General features: G+C 43.8%; 1 protein-coding gene across 2 annotated transcripts; it reads left to right on the plus strand.

The window, feature by feature from the left end:
- The first annotated feature begins 348 nt into the window (after positions 1 to 348).
- On the plus strand, positions 349 to 22,397 carry LOC127378524 (sodium/potassium-transporting ATPase subunit alpha-1). Of its 2 annotated transcripts, XM_051427413.1 has the most exons (23): positions 349 to 605; positions 10,651 to 10,764; positions 11,476 to 11,535; positions 12,855 to 12,956; positions 13,116 to 13,217; positions 13,341 to 13,454; positions 13,895 to 14,029; positions 14,600 to 14,717; positions 14,812 to 15,080; positions 15,174 to 15,482; positions 16,813 to 16,947; positions 17,175 to 17,370; positions 17,470 to 17,645; positions 17,902 to 18,038; positions 18,172 to 18,322; positions 19,402 to 19,570; positions 19,696 to 19,850; positions 20,071 to 20,194; positions 20,827 to 20,972; positions 21,067 to 21,197; positions 21,478 to 21,579; positions 21,739 to 21,830; positions 22,029 to 22,397. In XM_051427413.1, the coding sequence occupies exons 1-23, from the start codon at positions 594 to 596 to the stop codon at positions 22,055 to 22,057; spliced, it is 3,078 nt and encodes a 1,025-aa protein (XP_051283373.1). In that variant the 5' UTR covers positions 349 to 593; the 3' UTR covers positions 22,058 to 22,397. The 2 variants fall into 2 exon arrangements, with proteins under 2 accessions (XP_051283373.1, XP_051283374.1); XM_051427414.1 differs by lacking the exons at positions 349 to 605; positions 10,651 to 10,764; positions 11,476 to 11,535; ... (5 more) ...; positions 14,812 to 15,080; positions 15,174 to 15,482 and adding an exon at positions 16,542 to 16,643.
- The last annotated feature ends 343 nt before the right edge of the window (positions 22,398 to 22,740 follow it).

The following is a 22,740-nucleotide window of genomic DNA, read 5'->3' on the forward strand; positions in this document are numbered from 1 at the left end:
TATCTCAAGCTGCTGCATTTGTAATAATTTATGATAACATGATTAGATCTCCTTGTGATATTATAATAGTTATTAATAACTGAGCTCTGACACTAACATGGGGTATCTCATATTCCATTAATGGTAAATGTGTGTGTGTGTGCGTGTGTCTGTGTGTGTGTGTGTGTGTGTGTGTGTGAGAGAGAGAGAGAGAGAGAGAGAGAAAACAAGAAGAAGAAGAAGAAAAACGCCCAATAATGGAGGACGCCCCGCCTCCATCCGTGGGGTTACCATGGCAAACGGCGTCGACGTCACAATGGAAGGAACGCGCTCTATAAGTACTAGAGGTCTGCCGCGGCGGTTCGCGAGCTCGGATGTGTGTTCCGGAGGAGTGACACGTGCTGAAGATAAAAAAAAAAAAAAAAAAAAGTAAAATAAAAAACATTTAAAAAAAAAAAAAAGAAAAGAAAAGAAATAACGGGCACATCCAGGAGTTTTATTTTGTTTTAATATATATTTTTTTTTCACTGTACATAATTTTTAAGGTGGATTTCTTTCTTTCTGATTTTTTTTTTTTAACTTGAACTGGGAAGAAAGTCCACATCTTGGCAGCCATGGGAAGAGGAGTGAGTATAAAAACGTCTCTTTGTTTGACTTCGTTAGGTGCTCGTACTGGTGTGTGGTGGGGTAAAAGGTGCATTTTACTTACTGATTCAAACAAGTGGTTCACTTTATCGCTGTTGGGGGGGGGTTGGAGTGTCACATGTGTTGTAAGATAAGCAACAAACCTCCTCTTTTTTTTTTTTTTTTGCTTTTGCTTTCTCAAAATACCATACTTTGAGAGGACTTCCGTGTTGTGACCCCCCCCCAGAAGAGCAACAAGACCCCCTGTTTTTTCAGGGGAATATTAACTCAACAGAAATAAGTTTCCGTCGCTTCGCACAGATGCCTTGAAACGACTCGGTATCCGGTTACATAACGGGATGTTCTGTCAAAGTTTTACCAGCAACCGACTGTGTTAGCTGCGACGTTGCAGCTGTGGAAATAAAACCCCCACTTTTATTTGGCTGGGGGGGTTGGGGGGGTTATTTCTCCAGCGGCTGTTTTAGTCTAATTCAAGTCGAGAAAGTGTCGAATGTGTCAGTGAAAGTAGTTTTTTTTGCTACTTTGAAACATTTTTGCTGGCTGTAACGGTCTGCCAGTGGGAGGGATATGTTACAAGTCCAACCCACGTTTTCCTCTGCTCGGAGGTCTGGACTTAAAATCTGAAACATATCCGAATTCACGTCTACGCACCTTTTTTTTTTTTGTGAGGCTGTGACACACTTTTTGTATGATGGGAATTAAAAAAAAATGCACTTAAATGACATGAAAGTGAGAAAGCATTTAAAAGAAGGCGATTGTCTGTGGAGTATGTGTGCTGCTCCCCCCCCCCCTACACACACACACACACCATCTTTTGAATCTTGAGCTCATAAAAATATGAAATTTGCACCAACCATCAGTGATCCATCATAGACAGTAGGTCCTATTGGATATCAATAGTCTGGAAATTGTTCATAAACATTGTAATGTGAGGTTATCAAGCCTTGCCCCCCCGACCCCCCGCCGCCTCTGTCTTTTTTTTTTGTAAAAATTCCTTCACATGCCCTTTTTATTTGTCCTATTATTCATTATAAAGTGCCACTATCTCCACTGAGAGTATGAGGCGGTCATGTCTGTCAAACCCTGCTACATTCACCAACAGCCCTTCTGTTGTTGTTGTTGTTGTGCTTCCTGGTCTCACTTTATTAGGCACAGCGCTTATTCTTCAAAAAAAAACTTGAGCTGTATGGGATAAAAATTGAACCCCGCTGTATGAACAATCAGTAGTCGCCACACCCTGCCATGCTGCTCGATAGAAACGCTCATTACAGCTTCAGCCCTGCGAGGGATGGAGGGAGTAAAAAGGAGAGAAAGATGGACTGAGAGAGATCTGGCGGGAGATGTGAAGGCTCATTCAGTCTTGCTTCCTTCCTCCTTTTTTCCTCCGCGATGCTCATTTACGGTTCTGAAAAATCTTTGCCCGCTCTCTCTTGGCTGCTTGGTTGCTTGGTTTTTTGTTTTTTTTTCCCCCTTTCCCCCCCTCCTCTAATATGTGAAAGCCATACCCTGCCCCCATCCAACCTCCCTCTACTTCCCCACTGCGTCTCCCCTCTCCTCCTCTCCTTCCCACTCCAGTCCTCCTCTCCTCTCCAATACATTCAGTGCTGGCACAGACAAACAGCTAGACATGGAAGAGATGATCGCCATTACAGAGCTTTCCTGGTGCGAGGAAGAGAGAAGTGGAGAAGTGGAGGGGAGGAGGAGGAGGAGAAGGAGGATGAAAAAGTTGGGGAGGGTTGAAGGGGGGGGGGACCAAGAGGCACCAGTTGCCGCATTGCCACTGTTGAGCAATTTGGCTCCCATACATGATGGAGAAGAGGGAGACAAGAGGCTGAAAACCAAAGTGCAGCATCCATCATTTTCCTCTTTAAATGAAAGGATGGGGTCTATATTTTAGTGGATAATTTCTCTTATATATTACACAATAGTCTACAATATCACCTGTCCTCCTAGCCGCAGTCTCTCAAAGACTAAACTCCTTTTAGTCTCTAATTAAAGATACAACTTAATACTTATTACTCTGGCGTTTAGCTTTCTTATTAAATGCTTGCACAATATGTGAGTGTAGTCGATTAGACCATAACCCTTTGGAGGAGATTTAATGGTGCGTAGGCTGTCCGTCATGCTTTCAAACTTCAGAGAAAAAAGGGGGGAAAAAAGCAGGGTGGGGGGGAAATCGGTGAGTTTGTTTGGCAACGGCGGTAAATGGGCGAGAGCAGACGGTAAATTCCTCTCTGGAGGAACTGTCTCTTTGGTGGCGAGAGATGGCAACACCGGACCAGAAACCGACCTTCCCACCTTCCTGAGCGAGGACTGGTTATTATTCCGTTGTTCCCACTGTGAACTGACCTCGGATGTCAGCCCTCGGCCACTTTTAATCTCGGCCGAATGGGGCACCCCGACTACACCTTCACATCCATTCTTTACAGTCTGTTTCCCTCTTGTTCTCTCTGTTTGTACCTGTTTTCCTTCTCTCTGTCCCTCTCCCCCTCTCTCTCCCTCTCTCTCTCTGGGGATTTAACATTCTTTCCGCTTGGCAGTCATCGTGTATTAACCAGGGCTTTTGTCACACACCACCTCTTGTCTGTGACAGGACACAGCGTACTCCCTCTCTCCTTTTTCCTCTCTTTTTCACTCTCACTCCAACCGACTCCCCCCTTTCCTCCCCACCCCCCACCCGTCTGTAATTCCCTTTGCCTCATTGTTTGTACCTTGTTTCATCCATCTTTCTGCTGTTTCTCTTGCTGCATTTTTGTCTTTTCTGTCCCCTCTTTGCTCCCCCCCCCCTCTCCCAGTCTTTCACATGCCGTCCCTCGCTCTCACTCTCTGCCTCTGTTTGGCCAAGCAGCTTGAGCCGTGCGATTTTTGTTTTTCTGTGACAGCTCTTTGAACTTTCACTGCGAGCCTGTTGCTCAGCGAAAGTGGAACATTTGCATTAAAAATACCAAACTCCAGAGGACACTGTTCCTTTGCATCGGTCCACGCAGCCAAAGGCAAGACATGACAGAATCCACGTACTGTTGCCCGAATCACTGGCTAGTTTGTGCATTTGATTATGAAAAAATGAAAAAGCAGGCAGTTTGAATTTTTGGTGTGTGTGTGTCTGTGTGTGTCTGTTTGTGAGACACACGTTCAGCTCATGAGGAAATGATGCAACTTGTAGCTATGGTGTCTTGGCCAGTTAATGTCAATGGAGGTGGGGCTAAGGCCTGCAAGTGAGGGGGGGGGGGGGTTCATTCATTCTGGTCCAGGTTGCTGTTCAGCTCTTAAGTGATACAAAATGAAACGTTCACCTTTTTGGGTGGGGGGAGGAGGGAAAAAGCGATCCTTCGTCTCGCAACATGGCTCAAGATCTCTGCTACAAATACAAAGCATTACTTTGTAGATAATAAAAGGAACACAGAGCCTACTCAGCTGTTATTGGAGCACAGAGTATAACAGGGATAGGACTTAGGAAGGGACAATTGCGTGCTCTTTTTTTTCCAGAGGCTTGTGACTCGATGAAAGTTGATACTACCTTTTTTGTTCATGAAACTGTAAGTGCCTTTTAAAAAGCTGATCTGTGCCATATTCAACAGGCTGGAACAGGATTTTTCCATTTCCAATTTTTGTGACATTTAAGTTTAGTTAACTTCATTACAAACGGACGGACAGAACAACACTGCTTACGAGTAAGCTCATTGTATAAATCAATTAAACCTATCGCCAAAGTGCCAAAAGAGTCATTTTAGATGCAGTCTTCATGTTTTTTCTCTAATGCATTTGTTTCAGCCTACCAAAACAAACCATGATCTTGAAAATCAGCACATTTTCTACAACTGATGTGCAAAATTCGACCATACAGCTGTTACATTTGACCTGTTTCCTGCTTATGTAAAGAGGTAGGAATCTGTACTGGCAAATAAAACCTAACAAGTGACACTTGTGGTAAAAGAATAATACATTTTAAGAGGAAAGTGGTGTAAGTATGGTGGCAATTGGTATATATTTTTTCATTTCAGTGGTGTTGTGTCCACCCTGGCAGTAGGAAAGTGCCCACAAGTTTCCAACAAAGACACGCATTGATTCATTCATTCAAAGCTGAAAGTTGCACAGGACGTGAAGAGAGTGTTAAACACGACCCCATGTAAATTAACACACTTTTCTTTTTACCGTTCCAACAGAGAACGGGGTCGTTGGAGGAAATGAAAGAATAAAGGAGGAGGGAGAGGAGAGAGGGGACATGGGAAAGGAGGAGGGGAGGCAGAGGAGGAGGAGGGAGGGGTGGCATACAACACTTGACTCTGTCCATTCACATATCGCAAGAGGTGTGGCAATAGTCGCCAGTAGCAACCAGGCAAAGTCCCAGGGCTCTGTGCGTGTGTGTGCGTGCGTGTGTGTGTGTGTCGGCACAGTTGAATGAGCAGCTTGTGTATCTGGCAAAGGACCCTGGCACAAGGAAGGACTGCTCATAGGAATTCAAGTCCGCCTGTAAAAAGTGCACGCTTTAAAATATGCGACCGCTTGACCGAACGCTCTCTTCTGATGTTTGTTCGAGCCTGTAGGACGCTGTTCTCCCAGGCGAGAGAATAAAAGGGGGCTAAGCGGGAGGGAGAGGCCTCAGAAATTCTTGGTTTTTTTGGGCAGGGGGGTCCATTGCTATTCGGAGAGGCTCATTCATTCAACTATTTCTCTCTCTCTCTCTCTCTCTCTCTCTCTCTCTCTCTCTCTCTCTCTCTCTCTCTCTCTCTCTCTCTCTCTCTCTCCTCAAATCCTTCTTTTCCCAATTTTCACCAAAAGTCCATTCAACTTTCTCGTAAAGTTCTTCTGTTCTTTACTCACAGTCCTTTTTTTGGCAATTCCCACAGATCTCCATAAAGGCTGAGGACAATGACGTGTTGGTCAGCCTCGCTGCCTAGATAAAGTACCCCACATGGCCGCGGTGCGACAGTCACATGAAAATACTTCTGAGCCTTTTGTTTGTGTATTTGATGCAGATTTTATGGAAGTTGTACAAAGGGCTATTGTTCTGTGTCCAGTCAGCGTGTGTGTCTCTGTCTGTGTGTGTGTGTGATACAGAGAGAGAGAGAGAGAGAGATTCCACACCAGTTTTTTGTTGTTTGTTTTTCATTGCAGCAAATGCTTCTCTTCCTCTGTCATCTCTTTGCTCTCTAGAGCATCCTTTAATTCCTCCATGTTCTCCCTCACCTTCCTTCCCTTTGTTCCTCCTTATACTTAGATTATGTTGTTATATCTATCTATCTATCCATCCATCCATCCATCTCTTTCACTCTATTGCTTCCGAGACGTTGATGTTGACCTTGAACGCCGCTCTTCCGTGTTAGGGTTTACTTTCTTGTCCCCTGTGGAAGAACATTGTCTTTTATCTGAGAGACAGGAGAAAAAAATCAAACGTGAAAAATAACATGGATGATATTGAGAGGGGCACTGTTGGTGGTTATTTGCAGAATCTCTGCTGCAGGAGCCTCCTCTAAACTGTCAAATAACACGGACAGATGTCACATATGTTAACTGTGATTGCATTTAAACAGTATTGGGCATAAAAACTCTTGTATATTGATCAGTCTAAATGGCTGTGAGCTGTATGGTAGCCAAATCAACAGAAAGTATGTCATGTACAAGACAAACAGGACGCTCTCCACCTTCCTAATACCATCCAACAGGGCTGTCGCTGAGAGTTTAGAAAGACTAAGCTCCCCTTAACTCACTTATTGAATCTAAAAATGACTGCAAATGGCTTGTACAAAGCTCCTCATGTGCAGGTTTTTAACAGTAGATTGTAAACTCTGTGCTAAAACCCTCAAATTGCCTTCAATAGACTATATAGGTGTGAATAAAATGATGGGTAAATATGCAAATACAGTTTAACCACTGGTTACCTGTCAGAGCGGATTCATTCAGAATCATGCTGCTGTATGGGACTACTGACTAAGTACCTTGATATTTTATTTAAAAATAACTTGAGGTAGAGAAAATGTTGTCGCTTCACTGTATTTAACACCAGGAGAAAATGCTACAGCACAACATTTCACCAGGAAGTGGTTAGTGGGTGTGGGTGGACTCATTTCTATACAGCGTGAGTAAGATGTGCCCCTGACAGGCCTCTTATTTGAGAGTGTGACAAGGGAACTTCTCAGTGTCTAGTTAGTTTGAAAGTGATACCAGCGGATTAACTGGGACTCTCCCTTGAACGCCATGCACACAGGTGCCCCAAAACTCCACATGCCAATAAGAAAAATGAGAGTGCAAAAAAAACGGAACAGAAATGTCAGGTTGTAGTGGTTGGGGGCTTTAGTTGCACTAATGCCAAGGCAAGACTCTGTAGATGAGGGTGGAGATGTGTCATCACCAGCTTGCTTTTTGTTCCCGTAAGGTCGCCGTCGCCACATCTCGGTGCGAGGCTGAAGACGTTTATGACCAGCTTATCAGAGAAAGCTTGTTGGTACAGTTTGTTTAAATTTCAGATGAGATAAAAAAAAAAAAAGTAAGATTTCAATGCCAGTTGAAGGAAGCAGAAACTTGCCAAACAAATGCTGTGACTGGTGCAAACAGACCTTGGTTGTGGGGCAAAGGGAGAAATCGCAGCTCAGCCGGGTAACTCGACTTTTCAGTTTGCTCTTGACATTTCCTTTAAAAGACAGAGCAGACGCAGGGGGGACTGTGCAGCAGCTCTGGCTTGACTGTTGCCTGTCAGACGTAAACAACTGCTGGTCTAATATGGGAGCAGCTTTTCCACAACAGGAAACAGACATCTTTAGTTTAAACGTCTGAATCTCAGCTAGCTCTTTGAGTCTGTTATCAGGGGCGATGTGCCCTAAAATGGGCTAACATTTTCTGGCATTTCCTCGGTCTCTATTTATTTACTTGAAGCGGTGTTTGGATCTCAGACTTTATTGGCTGCTATGTAAATTCTCCAGGCAACCAAAGAGCTAGTGAGTGTATAGTCTATAGTGTAGTGTGTAGTGTGTATCATTTATTGGTAAATCGTTGCCAAAAAATAAGCTTGTTGCCATGCCAAAGCAGACTTGTGGATGTTCTTTACTGTGGTTATGGGTACTTTAGAAAAGTCTGTAGTTTGTGCAAAATGCTTAAACTTGGAATTAATAACTGTAACCAGCATGCATTAATCTGGCAATCATTCTCAATCTCTCAATTAATCATTTTGAGAATAATGAAATAAGGCCAAAACCTAGTACTAGTACTTCTGTCGTTTGGAAACAGGTCTGCGTTCCAACTCCGGGCCCTGGACCACTGTTTGTGAATTATTCGCCTAAAGCCAGATGGCCCCCGGGGGTCCAGAGGCTAAGATCTGGCCGCCGTGATCCAGAACCAGACTCAGTGTTTTCCCAGCTTCGCTGGCCAGGGGGCTCGAGCAACAATAACAACATGTGCTGGGATCACACACTCTACTCCAGTGACTCCCTGGGAAACTTTCAAAGGCTAATGCTGTAGAAAAACAATATTAGTTAGCATAATTCCATAACTGGGACGGTGTACAGGATGACCATATTTGGTCATACACTTTATTTAGTTTGTGTCCAATATATGGCTTTTTAAAGCGTCTTCAAAATGGCTGCTGCACACAGTGGCGTGCATGCAGACAAATGGCTCATAAGCAGTCTTTCGGCAGCCTCCCTCCCTCCCTCCCTCCTTCCCTGCTAACATGCTAACACCTCTGATCCTTGTACTGGGCTGAATTATAGATGAGCCTTAACTGCTAATCGATGTACTGACTTCTACTGTTGCGATCTCCAGTTACCGACCTGAAACACACACACGGGGTTAACGTTCGCTCTCTGTGATTGGCCCACACACACTAAGAGGCCTTTACCTTCTTCACCTGTGCTGCTGCCAGTGGTCCTTGTGTAACGTGTCCGTCAGGGTGACCACCACCAACGTGTACATATGCTTGTAAAAGTCTATATCAGAAGTCGCCACGCTTGCCATCTGCACAATGTGGGATGATTCAGTTCGGGTGGGGTGTCTATAAACCCAGTGTATGCTCATACAGCCGCTGGTGGCAACTCACCTGATTATACCCGCAGCAGTTTTGGCGAATGATCTTGTTTCAGGTAAGAGATGATAGAAATTCTTGTTGTTTACTGCCGTTTTCTAGTGTTTTACTTTGACATTCAGAATTGTTGTGGGCTTTTTAAATTTCCCTTCTACCCCCCGCCTCTCCTGTCTCTCTGGTCCTATTTTCTTTCCCCTCTCTATGTCTCCTTCTCTCTGTCATTCTGTCTAACACAGCCTGTGGCTTACAGCCTTGGAGAAAACACAATCTTCGCTCGGGCCATTGTTGCTCTGTCAGCTACAGTGGCCGCTGATAATGAGAGGCCGACTGTTGCTCTGTGCTGAAGTGCCAGAGCTGATGATGTGATAGGGGATGTGAAGTGGGACAAAAAAAGACCACAATTGTTTTTGTTTCCTAATCTACACCTAATTTTCTCTTTAATTATTATTATGTGACTGTGTTTGTTTATGTGAGAAGCCGGTATGAACTTGAAGAAATGCTCTTTTTTTAATTAAAATCGTTCCTGCCTACAGCCAGTGTGTCACAGTTGGAGTTACAATCAACAGAATGTGTGACTGTATCCAGTGTGGTTTATTGTTCCACTGAGGTACTTAATTGGTGAGGTTATGTTTAGGAACGCTGTTGGTGAATCAGTAAAGCTCTGTGTATTTCTCTCACTCCGACAGTGACATCCATTATTGCAAAATGTTGGTGTTTTTAAACAAGTGAATTTTGTTGTCAACCTGCGGCCTAATCTGTCTCACCATGGGAAAAAAAAAAAAAAAACTCCACTTATCTTCCAACTGACGGCGCTAGCTCCTCCCTTTTGGTTTTGTTGTGTCACTCTTGAGCTTCACTCATCCTTTCAGTGGGTACGTAGATTTGTCGATCAGTCAAAAACCTGCTGTTGGTGATCATAACAGGTTGTCCTGGGTTTCACTCATACATTGATTACTCAGGATTAATAGTCCAAATGCACACCGGTTGAAGACAAACACAGCAAGCAGCGTTTCACTCCAGTTGTCCGCTGATGGAGTCGGACTAAAACAAATGGAAATGAGTTAAAATCACAAAAGAAAGTCTGTGAAAAGTTTGCGAATGCTCAAAAAGTGGATCCCCATAGAGTTGTTTTTGCAGTGACAGATGGCACTGGTATCCATAAAACCAGGATTCAAGACTTTTTTCACTCCACTGCTCGTCCAACGGGGCTCTCGATCTCACAACCTAACTCTGTGTGACAAGCTGAGAGGTGACTCTTTTTTTACTTGCACATTTTTGGCAGTTTGTCTCCCCAATTTAGGCCACAGTTTTCTCAGTTTTAGTCTGGGTTGTTTACCCTTTTTTAAAAATATCTCTGGTTCTAAGTGCATTGACCCACATGTCTTTTAAAAAGATGCAGTGTGACAAAATGTCTTCTGGCATTTTGAGTCATCAGACGTGCTCGCGTTGCATCAGACACACCTCAGCAGTAGTCGGCATGTTACTTATGCATGGTCTTCTTTGTTACCCCCGAAAAGTACTACAATAAAACAATGTGAGCCGTGGTTGAAATGGCCATAGACTCAAGCAAGTTGTGATCAGGGGTCACAAGTAAAGTAAGTAAAAGCAAGATATTATGTTTATGTTTATTATATTTTATAATCCTGGTGATAACAGGACCTCAGAGTATCCATATTCACAGTTTAACATGTTCTCTACAACACACCAGAAAAAAGAGAGAAAATGAGAAACCTGTGACCAGAGTTGGCATGGCAACAAGTAAAGCGCATTTCTAACCCTTCGGGTGGATTGTTTGAATGGACCTGTTGTGCTTTCTACTGCTTATGTTGCCTCCCAGTTGCCAATCTCTATCTAAAGGCTGTATTGCTCGCCATTAATATTATCCACAAACCAGCACTGTAATAATGGTAGGTTAGTGTGAGCTGGGAGGTAATCTGTTTTCTTTTTCAGAGATGTTATTTGAGTTCCTAAACTGTTTTCTAAATAAAATGTTTGCTCATTTGTGTTTCCAGGAAGGACGAGAGCAGTATGAGCTGGCTGCTACCTCGGAGCAGGGCGGCAAGAAGAAGGCGAAGGGGAAGAAGAAAGAGAAGGATATGGATGAACTGAAGAAGGAAGTGGATATGGTGAGTGTCTCTGATTCACTTGTGTTTTTCACTCTGTTGATTGGCCTCGGGACGTCTTCCTCTGATTGTTCACCGTCTCCTGTATCCAGTATGACTATCCCATCCTCTCTATTGTGTTGGTTTTATGTTTCTACGTCTCCTCCCTTCATGTACTTTCTTTCTGCCACCACTCTCACTCATGTAAAGCCACACAAATTTCTGGTTATATTTTTCATTTATGAAGCTATAAAAGTGTGGTGTTGTATCTTTTATTTGGCTTCTTTAAATTGTAGGTGCATTGGATTTATGTTTTTTCTTCTTTTTATCTGTGCCCTTATCCTTTTTCTCTCCTTCCAATCTCACTTCCATGCTCCTCTTTCCTCAGTTCATTGCTCACTTGCCCTCTTCCTCCTTATTTCCCTTTTATCCTTCACTTCCCTTTTCTTCCGCCTCCTCCTCTTTCTCGCTTTCTTCTTACCTCCCCCCTGTGCCTTTTTTTGCCTCCTTATCCATCTATCCATTAATCATTTTCACCTAAACTGTGACGGTTCCTCTGTTATTGTTGTACCTCTACCATGTGAGAGGTAGTCATTTCAAAAATGAAAGGTCAGCACACAGTGCTCTGTAAATGTCACAGGCTTTGGATATATTGAACACACATGCATGCAGTAGATTCACACCGACATAAGTACCGGACTGATGCCATCTTCTTTTTTTTCTTTGTCTCTGCAGGATGATCACAAGCTGACCCTCGATGAGCTCAATCGCAAATATGGAACAGACCTCAACAATGTGAGTGAGATAAAGAGGGGCGTGTGCGTGTGCGTGTGTGTGTGTGTGCGTGTGCGTGTGCGTGTGTGTGTGGTGGAATTTGTTGTACCTGAAATGTGTCTCACCTGCAGCTTTAAAAGTCACTTGAGGTGTCATTTTGGCAGCCAGTGTCCTCGTCTCCAAACTTCTAAGAGCATTTCCATCAAAGTGACTCCATTTATCATGGTGATGAGATAAATATCAAACATCAGCAGCGATACCTTGCTGCTGTTTGCCATTACCATCCATTTTTCTCTGGAGTCTGGAAGCTGATAATCAGCTGAATGATTAATGAGGCTTAAATGAATTGAGATGAGGACTTTGTTTAAAGAGGGAAGAGATGTTCTCATGAAAGAAGAGTCAATCATCAGCTATAGGCTCAGCTATCCCAGGGTCTATTAAACAAAGAGAAAGAGGAGGAGGAGGAGGAGGGAGAAGGTTGCCACGAATAGGAGATGGCAGAATTTTCTTTTCTAAACTCAATATTTGTTTATTGCTAGAGCCTTCAAGGGAAATCTCAAAATCCCTTTTCCAAAAAAATAATTCTAATTAACTGTCACCAATGCTCGACACTCACTAGAAATAATGTAAAAAAAAAAAACCATACAACTCAACACACAGCAGTAAATGCTCATCTTATTTGCTGTAGCTTTGCTGAGTGACCTGGACAGAGCCAAGCTTGCCAGTCTTTTTGCTAAGCTAACTGTCTGCTGGCTGCTGGCTTCATATTGAAATTAAAAGTGGTATCAATCCCCTCGTCTAAATCTCAGCAAGATGGCAAGTAAATATATTTCCCTTGAAATGGCATAAATTTGAGGTTCTCACACTCCAACTAGCCCTTTCTCTTCATGCAAATGTGCTCTTGGTCATGCAGGAAAGATCAAGGAGAATAGTTAATCAGTGCCTCTAAACTGGGGTCTCTGCATGCATGTGTGCGTATGTAGCAGTTGTGAATGATTTATCAGCTGCAGAAGCCCCTGTGTCCTAATTTGATATAATCCTCATCTTTTCTCCTCTCCTCTCCTCTACCCTTCTCTCCTTTTTCTCCTTCCCCTTCCTTCTGTTTTCTCCCTCCTACCTGCTGATGAAAGAAATGGCCCTGTTCTGTTGATGCTGTGTTGCTAGGCAACTAGTAGCACTTACAGTCCCTCCTGGACTTAAGTATGTGCGAGTGACAAGAGTGTGCTTTAAATTTGGTTGTATTTATGACAGGTTTGTTTTTTTGAATTCCAGGATTAGTCACTTGACACCAGGTTTTTGTCACCAGTTGTAACTGAATCTGTATCCTCTCCTCATATCAGGGTTTGACTAGTGCGAAGGCTGCGGAGATTCTGGCCCGTGATGGGCCTAACGCCTTGACTCCTCCACCCACAACCCCAGAGTGGGTCAAATTCTGCAAACAGGTAACACCAGCTTTGGTATAAATTGCACACTAGTCGTACAGTTGTTGATACGGATGCTTTTCAGGTTTTAAGCTGAAGTTTAAATGTAGAGTCAGTCTCCTGACTCTACTGACTGGAATTCCAGGCTTAAAAGTTCGCTCCTGGTATGTTTTCCCTCAGATGTTTGGTGGTTTCTCCATGCTTCTGTGGACTGGTGCCCTCCTCTGTTTCCTGGCCTATGGTATCCAGGCTGCAATGGAGGATGAGCCCGCCAATGATAATGTAAGAAAAGGTCCTCAAATTGTACTTGTAATGTCAAGCAGATGACTAGCCATCTCAAAACATTGCAATAAGCACCTCTCACGCGTTGTGGAAATGTAAATGCGGTATTTCTGATGCTCGCAGCTGTACCTGGGTGTCGTGCTTTCTGCTGTCGTCATCATCACTGGTTGCTTCTCCTACTACCAAGAGGCCAAGAGCTCCAAGATCATGGACTCCTTCAAGAACCTGGTCCCACAGGTACCCCTCACATTTTAAACCTTTTATTCATTTAATCTATTTATCTTTATTTAGTTTTTATTTGTGTAACTGTATCTACATTCAGTCTTTTGTAGTCAGATCACAAGAAATTACTGAAAAACACGAGATAACAGGCTCTACTGAAAAAAACCTCATTGTTGTGACCGTGTCAACTCTTAATTGTAGTATGTTAATTCAAGGTCTTATCCACTTTGCGGTACAGAAACAATAGAGTCCTCTTGAATCCCATTACCCCTGTTGAATAATTTGGAGCCTAATGATGAAAACCGTTTTCACTATTGTGGGGAAAGAAAAAAAGAGCATTTGCACGCAGGTTGTGAAAGTGGAGGCAGCTAAACCAGGCAGAAAATAAAGCCATCAGTCTCATTTTCTCCTTTATCTTACATAAGTGTCTGTCTCGGTCTTGTCTCGTCTCGTAGCAAGCCCTGGTCGTCCGCGACGGTGAGAAGAGCAGCATCAACGCCGAGGAGGTGGTGGTCGGAGATTTGGTGGAAGTGAAAGGCGGTGACAGGATCCCCGCTGATCTGAGAATCATTTCTGCCCACGGCTGCAAGGTGAGTGCCCTCGACACGAGTCATATTTAAGGCTTTTGACCGGCCAACAAATTCTCCATCACCGCATTAAAGGGCGGGAGGGTGCCTTGACTTCATTGTTCATATTTCTAACATTTCATTATCACACTGGGAAGGAGAGCTTGAAGCACCAAATTGCCCTCTTAAACTTTTTCTTTGATGTCACTATTTAAATAAACTTGTGCCTTTTCATGTGACCAGCCAGGAGTCTTATTATGGGGACAGAAAGCTAGTCTGTGACCCATTTTGGGCCTTTAACTAAAGTCAAAACACGACCCAATTATACCCCCTGCTTTTCAGTCAACCTCTGCATCATACACTGTTAAATCTTGTCACCTGCCTCTGCATCATTTAGCTGGTGCTCTGTTATGGACCCAAAGTGTGCCATCTGCCCCTGTGTTTAAACTAAAGAGAAAAGGTTTTAACATTCCCTGAGATGAGAATTTTATGGCAGCCATCTTCTCAGTTCTTATATCTTTTCTTTCCGAAGGCGGACGTTGCCGCATTTGCCCTATTGTTTCCGTCAGTCACAGTCAATGTTTTATTCCTCAGGTGGACAACTCCTCTCTGACCGGCGAATCAGAGCCCCAGACTCGTACTCCTGACTTCTCCAATGAGAACCCGCTGGAGACCAGAAACATTGCTTTCTTCTCCACCAACTGTGTCGAAGGTATGATGACAGGATGCATCGAAGCCTTTCGTAGACAGTGCAGAGACTGTTTTTTCTGTTTTTAAAAACCATGATCTAAACATCCTTGCTACAGGAACTGCCCGTGGTATCGTGATCAGCACCGGAGACCGCACCGTCATGGGTCGTATCGCTACGCTAGCCTCTGGCCTCGAAGTTGGACGCACCCCCATTTCCATCGAGATCGAGCACTTCATCCACATCATCACCGGCGTGGCTGTGTTCCTCGGCGTGTCCTTCTTCGTCCTCTCCCTCATCCTCGGATACAGCTGGCTGGAAGCCGTCATCTTCCTCATCGGTATCATTGTTGCCAACGTGCCAGAAGGTCTCCTGGCCACTGTCACTGTGAGTCCTGCTGGTTCTCTGTTATTAAAGGTCTAATTGTGGATCCCGAACAAAACTTGGCCCGCTAACTGACCCAAGCGATCCCATCTCTAGGTGTGTCTGACCCTGACTGCTAAGCGTATGGCCAAGAAGAACTGCCTGGTGAAGAACTTGGAAGCTGTCGAGACCCTTGGCTCCACCTCCACCATCTGCTCCGACAAGACCGGCACCCTGACCCAGAACAGGATGACCGTGGCCCACATGTGGTTCGACAACCAGATCCACGAGGCCGACACCACTGAGAACCAGAGCGGGACCTCCTTCGACAGGAGCTCAGCCACCTGGGCTTCCCTGGCCAGAATCGCCGGACTCTGCAACCGCGCCGTCTTCCTGGCAGAGCAGAGCAACATTGCCATCCTGAAGGTAGATCTTTAACCCTCCATTTCCCTGCCAACTACTTTTCTCTGCCGTTTACTTGAATAAACGTAACCTAAGATTAAGGCTTCTCTGAGACAACCAGCCTCAGATTGTTATTAGGGAAATAATTAGCTCTTAGATCTAAAAACAGAAGTCTGTATCATCTTTTATCCTTTGTTCAACAGCAAGAAAGCTTTTGCGGTTGTTTTAGGCTTTTGGTCTGTGTGCTCATTATGTGGGCAGGATTTAGAAGTCCTGTACTGCCGACTCATTTCCCGTTTTGATCGTGCCCTTTTCCAAGCAGTTTGAAAATTACAGTAAAACCAAAGAAGTGCCCCGCTGAGTCTCCATTGTTCTTTTTTTACCCCCCTGATATTGGCTTCATTCAGTCTCTGGTAATGCCAACACCTGTTCTAGTGCACTTCATGAAAGATGTGTTTGTTAAAATCTGATAAGAGACGAAAAACTGAAACATGATGTGAAATTTGAAAAAGTACGCTGCAGCCACTGTGCATATTTATTCTGTTCTAAAGAGGTTGTATCAATTTTTGGACAAATTTGGGGGGAAAGCGTCCTAAAAGTGTGTTTCCCTGTAAATTTTATAAACAGATTTATCTTAATATTGGACATTAAAGACTTAACCTATTAAATTTAACCTTTAAATTAAAAAAGATATTTGCCACTCAAGTCAACAGGCTTGTTTTCCAGCTTATATAACTCTCCCTGGAGTGTATGTAACCACATAATTATTCCTAACCGCACCCCCCAAAACACACCGACAAACACACACACACCCAGTTGTATGTATGTCTCTTGGCTCCCAGACTTTCCTTGGAGCCCAGTCTCTGGTTTCCACCCTGTCTTAATAACCTGTTTACGTGTGTGTGTGTGTGTGTGTGTGTGTGTGTGTCTGAGTGTATACGTGCATCTTTGTGTGTTAATCACCTGTAAATGTCTGGCTGGCATTGTGGCTCTAATTACCAGTCATCCTCTCTCACTGCTCATTATTTCTACCCTCAGTCACTGTTACGAGAGTGAGAGGAGGGTAAACATGGGTGGTGGTTATCAAGGCCAGTAATTATGATGGGAAAAATACAGAAAATTAAAATTTTTCTTTCATGGCCGACTTCCCAAACAGATCTTTCTTGCTGCTTTTGTTTTTGCATTGTAGGTGGATACAAAAAAACCTGTGTAGTATGTGGAGTAAGACAGATTTTAGTTAATGTCTATAGAGGATGTTTGTTATTCAGATTTATAAAGACAAAATCAACAGGAAGGTTGGCTGTTGTGCGTGTGATTAATTTGTGTTTCTCGCCTCTCCATCTTCCTCCTCCAGAGAGATGTGGCAGGTGACGCCTCTGAGTCGGCTCTGCTGAAGTGCATTGAGCTGTGCTGCGGATCAGTGCAGGAAATGAGAGAGAAAAACCCCAAAATATCTGAGATTCCATTCAACTCTACCAACAAGTACCAGGTATGCTTCTTGCTAATTGTTAAAAATGGACTCCTTACAGAATCTCTCTGGTCTTTCCATAATAAGGGTTTTGATAAAAGCTTAAAGGTCAATATGGCTTGCTTGAGTTTTTGGTCATTTCATCTCAGTTTATACAAGTTGAAGGTTGAACAATTAAGCAACAAAACAAACACCTGAAGGCTCAAACCTGACCTGTTTTTTAAAAAAACATTTTTCATGTGCTTTAGCTTTCCATTCATAAAAATGGCACACCTGAGGGAGAGTCTAAGCACCTTCTGGTGATGAAGGGAGCACCGGAGAGGATTTTGGACCGCTGCTCCTCCATCATGATCCAGGGAAAAGAGCAGCCTCTGGACGACGAGTTGAAAGACGCTTTCCAGAACGCCTACCTGGAACTGGGAGGTCTGGGAGAAAGAGTGCTGGGTAAGAATGGGCGGCTGCTGGGATAAATTAACTTTAAATGGCCGCTCAGAAAATCACTTCACTGGACCTAAACTGCTTATTTTCTTGCGTCCCATCCAGGTTTCTGCCATTTTAACTTGCCTGATGACCAGTTCCCAGAGGGCTTTGCTTTTGACACTGAGGAGGTGAACTTCCCCACTGAGAACCTTTGCTTCATTGGCCTCATGTCCATGATTGACCCTCCTCGTGCTGCTGTGCCCGATGCTGTGGGCAAATGCAGGAGTGCTGGAATCAAGGTAAAGCCCATATTAAAATAGAAATGACTTATTAAGTTGAAGATGAAGCTAATTTAGTCGGCCTACTCTTGTGGAAGAGTTATGTTTTAAAATATGAATACATGGTACGCACAGTTGTATGCCCTCCTAGTGGCCTAATTAATAATACATCTCTACTTCATACTGGTTGTGTTAGTGACATTATAACTGAAGAATTTCAGTACAAAAAGTACAAAGTGTTCCCCTTTTGATTTATCAAACTCATCCCTTCTCCTAGGTCATCATGGTAACGGGTGATCATCCAATCACAGCGAAGGCCATTGCTAAGGGTGTGGGCATCATCTCCGAAGGCAACGAGACCATTGAGGACATCGCTGCACGTCTGAACATCCCAATCAATGAAGTCAACTCAAGGTACTGACTATGCTGATAAACCCAGAGTGCATGAGTGCACATTTAGGACAAATTTGTTCCAGTTATGATAGAAACAAATATCAGAACTGTCTGTCTTTGTGAATTGCACCTAATGGGCTTTCATTCCCTTCAGAGATGCCAAGGCCTGTGTTGTCCACGGCGGAGACCTGAAAGATCTAACCGCAGAGCAGCTTGACGACATCCTGAAGTACCACACTGAGATTGTTTTCGCCAGAACCTCCCCACAGCAGAAGCTGATCATTGTGGAGGGCTGCCAGAGACAGGTAGAAACAAAACAAATGAGGAGGAGGAGGAGGAGGAGGAGGGAGGTGGTGTGTATGTGAGGGAGAAGATTTTCCTGCTCTTATGAGCCTCTGCAGTGTTTGTGCTGTTGTCTTACAGTTTGACAAACGCAGCATGTGCTCATGCCTTGTTATGTAAATGAATGTGTGAATATTTGATAACCCTATCCCCTAATGCTTATGTATCATTATTGCTTTGGTCTGATAACTACGTTGGCAGAATAATCAAGTATAAAATCTGTCAAGCTGTGACCTCACCCGCACATACTGTATGAATATTTACGAGTGGGTCATTAGGCAGCGTGTCGACTATGGATTTGTTTATTATCACATAAATATTTTTGTTCATTACTTCCTGATCCAGGGCCACTGTAAACAACATTATATTCCTCTGCCATAGTGCCAGTTTCATCTCTTGACCTTTTTAATATTTAAGAAAACCCTTCCTACGTGATACATTTCTGCAGAAACGTTGAAAAGTTAAGTCACAGGAGATGTGCTCTCAGCAGTGATACAAATAGAAGTCTGTCAGAAAGTTGCAGAACTAATTAACATCATGTATTCCAGTGCGTCCCACATACTTCCTGGAGGAGGAGTGGGAACGGGATTAACCACGATTTCATTATTGACATTTCATCTTAAGCGCTGTTGAGGTTATATTTCAAATGTCTTTCCATTCACTGTGCTTAAGCAGCACAGATTTTCTGCATCAGGTCGATTTGAAATATGGTCCTTGTGGTTTACTAGTGCACATTTAAGTGCATGGCAGCAAAAAAACCATATCACATCTTTAATAAATCTTAGAAAATGTACATGGTGAGCTTTTTATTTACTTGAGTGGGAGGCCCAGATATTACATGTGGGTGCCATTGTCTAAAAGTAATTTAACTAAATTTTTTTTCAAGGAAATCCTTTATTCAGCACGCCGCTCATCCATTTAACAGTTTGACTTCTCATCTCAGCTCAAGTTTGCTGAGAAAATGTGTGACATTCTTTGCTCCTCTGTATTTCTAAATGAAAATGAATAAAATCTAAATAATTCTCTGTACTCCTCTCTGCAGGGAGCCATTGTGGCTGTGACAGGTGATGGTGTGAACGACTCTCCTGCTCTGAAGAAGGCTGACATTGGTGTTGCCATGGGTATCTCTGGATCTGACGTCTCCAAGCAGGCCGCTGACATGATCCTGCTGGACGACAACTTTGCCTCCATCGTTACTGGAGTGGAAGAAGGTAAAAGATTGTACTTAACAGAGCTGAAGCACTAAATTCAGCATAAGAAATACCATAATTTCACTGGTTTTTAAATGTAAGTTTTTTTAGCCGGAGGGTTGACTGTATGTGCTTGTGCTCCTCAGGTCGTCTGATCTTTGACAACTTGAAGAAATCCATCGCCTACACTCTGACCAGTAACATCCCTGAGATCACCCCCTTCCTCCTCTTCATCATCGCTAACATCCCTCTGCCCCTGGGAACCGTCACCATCCTCTGTATTGACCTGGGAACTGACATGGTAAAGATGGACGAATTGCAGACTTTCAGCTCTTTAGTGCTGCTAAAATGTCTCATTTTTGTAGAAGTTATAAGTTCACACAGTAATCCTGAGGAAAACTTTATTCAGTCAATGTAAAAAAAAAAATTTTTCAGTACCAATTCAAACTGTTGAGAGTGAATGTCCACCTTCATCAGTGTGTCCGCTTGCTCATTGATCAGTGCTGTGTCCTGCCTCCCAGGTCCCCGCCATCTCCCTGGCTTATGAAGCAGCTGAGAGCGACATCATGAAGCGACAGCCCAGAAACCCCAAAACAGACAAACTGGTGAATGAGAGGCTCATCAGCATAGCCTACGGACAGATCGGTAAACAGACCCTTATTGTCACCTTGATTAGAAATCCAAATCTTCCAGGCGCACTGCTAAAATCGGACCAGAACTGAGAGTTTGATATCAGTGGCCCCTTGGTAGATTTTTCTGGAAAGGCCAGCTCAGTATCTGGGTGGTCCAAGATAACTAGAAGAGTGGCATACACCAGAAATAGGCTCATACTGATAGTGTGTGTGTGTGTGTGTGTGTGTGTGTGTGTGTGTGTGTGTGTGTGTGTGTTTGTGTGTGTGTGTGTGTGTGTGTGTGTGTGTGTGTGTGTGTGTGTGTGTGTGTGTGTGTGTGTGTGTGTGTGTGTGTGTGTGTGTGTGTGTGTGTGTGTGTGGATGATAGAGCGGCCCCTCTGGCTTTTGATTTTTCCCTCTTTGGTAATGAAGCCAAGAATAGGCCCGACCCTCCTGAACTCCTCTATCTACCTTATGTAAGAGCAGAAATACAAACAAAAACAAACAAATCTTGTTGTTTTCGGTACTTTCTGACTATGCTGTGAGATTTTTTTGTTGAGACATTGCCGCTGCCCTTTTCCCTTAAACAGTAATGTATCACAAAGTAGTGGACCACCGGTAAAGGTTTGAATAAGCTCATGTCCCCCTCCCCTCTCCTCCCTGCAGGTATGATCCAGGCGCTGGCAGGTTTCTTCACATACTTTGTGATCTTAGCTGAAAATGGCTTCCTGCCCAACACCCTGCTGGGCATTAGAGTGTCCTGGGATAATAAATACATCAACGACCTGGAGGACAGCTATGGACAGCAGTGGGTCAGTAACGTTGATTGCACAGACCACACGTAGTGGTTTCAATTGGGCCACCGCCGCCTGGTATGAACTTTCTCTTGCTTGTGTTTCCTGTCAGACGTACGAGCAGAGGAAGATCGTGGAGTTCACCTGCCACACAGCCTTCTTCGCCAGTATTGTCATCGTCCAGTGGGCTGATCTGATCATCTGTAAGACCAGGAGGAACTCTGTATTCCAGCAGGGCATGAAGTGAGTACAAAAACATTTGTCATCTACCGTCTCTGAACTGTCCGAGCCTGAGTCGTGGGTTTTGCTACGCTCTCCTCTGCGACTGAAGCAGCTGCCATCTTGAATGTCATGCCTCCTTTTCGATATTGTGCTGCACTTTTCTTGGAAGGTTTATTTTTAGCTTTGAAATCCTGGCCCCAAGACGACGAAGATAAAATCCCAGCTATTTTCAATCACTTGAATTGGTTTGTTTGGGTCTCGGGTTTCATTTTTCTCACATTTTTTTCCCCGTGTGTTTCAGGAACAAGATCCTGATCTTTGGACTGTTTGAGGAGACCGCCTTGGCTGCCTTCCTCTCTTACTGCCCGGGCATGGACGTTGCCCTCAGAATGTACCCTCTCAAGTGAGTAAAAGCACAAGCACTCCTCTCACAGTCCACCAATAAGCCCACGTGCGTATCTTGTTGAATCTGTAATCGCGCTTACTCCACCTACCACATGTTGCTCATCGACGCCCGGGGCACTGGATCAGTTTCCCTAATCTCTTTCTGTGTGTTCTCCAGGCCCAACTGGTGGTTCTGCGCCTTCCCCTACTCCCTGCTCATCTTTATCTATGATGAAATCCGTAAGCTGATCCTCAGACGCAGCCCAGGAGGTGAGTCCAGAATCCATGCTTTTATTATCTTCTCTCCTCCCTCTGCACTGTTGTTTTTCTGCTTTTTTCTTTGGCCTCTTTCTTCATCTCTCTCATTCCTCCGGTCCGTTTGCATGTTTTTGAATACAATCAACTATTTCCAATCTACCTGAGAAGTTGCCTCTGAATCCCGTTTGTTTTCTCTCCCTGCGTGTCCAGGTTGGGTGGAGCGGGAGACCTACTATTAAAGACCCATCAGCCCCGTCAACTCGCATCTTCTCCTCCACTCCCGTCTTTTTGCATGAATATTGTCTTGCTGCTCGGAAATAAAATTTTAACCTCTGTGAAAAAAATATTGGAACGTGTTTTTATATTAGGGAATGCTTGATACTACTATTAGACAAATACTGATGGAACGTGCTGATGATGATGATGATGATGATGATGTTGATAAATGATGCTAATGACATGAACACTGAACATTGACATGACTATGCGTGCCTTGTTTCTGAAACAGGACCAATTTTATACATGTTTTTAACAGTTATAAATGTTCAATAAAAATGCGCTCGAGTCAGGTCCCACAAACGTTTCCTGTTCTCATTTTGTGTGTGTGTGTGTGTGTGTGTGTGTGTGTGTGTGTGTGCCTCATTTATGAGTAGAAATAACGAGCCATGGTTTTCCTTTACGTGTTAATATTCCATGCTTTTGACTAAAGTGTATGAAGACGGTAAGGTTGGGTTGAAGTTATGTGAATATAGGAATCGGACAGATGGGAGCTATTTAGTATTTGATGAATTCCCTACTGAGGATTATGGCTCCTCATGCTCATTTTCAATGTTTTCCCTCGCTGTTTCTCAAGGAATACATTAGTAACATCAACATGTCCACACTTTAACGCTACCATATTCAAGACACACAGAAAAAAACA

The sequence above is a fragment of the Dicentrarchus labrax genome, unplaced genomic scaffold (genome assembly GCF_905237075.1).
Source record: "Dicentrarchus labrax unplaced genomic scaffold, dlabrax2021, whole genome shotgun sequence".
NCBI lineage: Eukaryota > Metazoa > Chordata > Actinopteri > Moronidae > Dicentrarchus > Dicentrarchus labrax.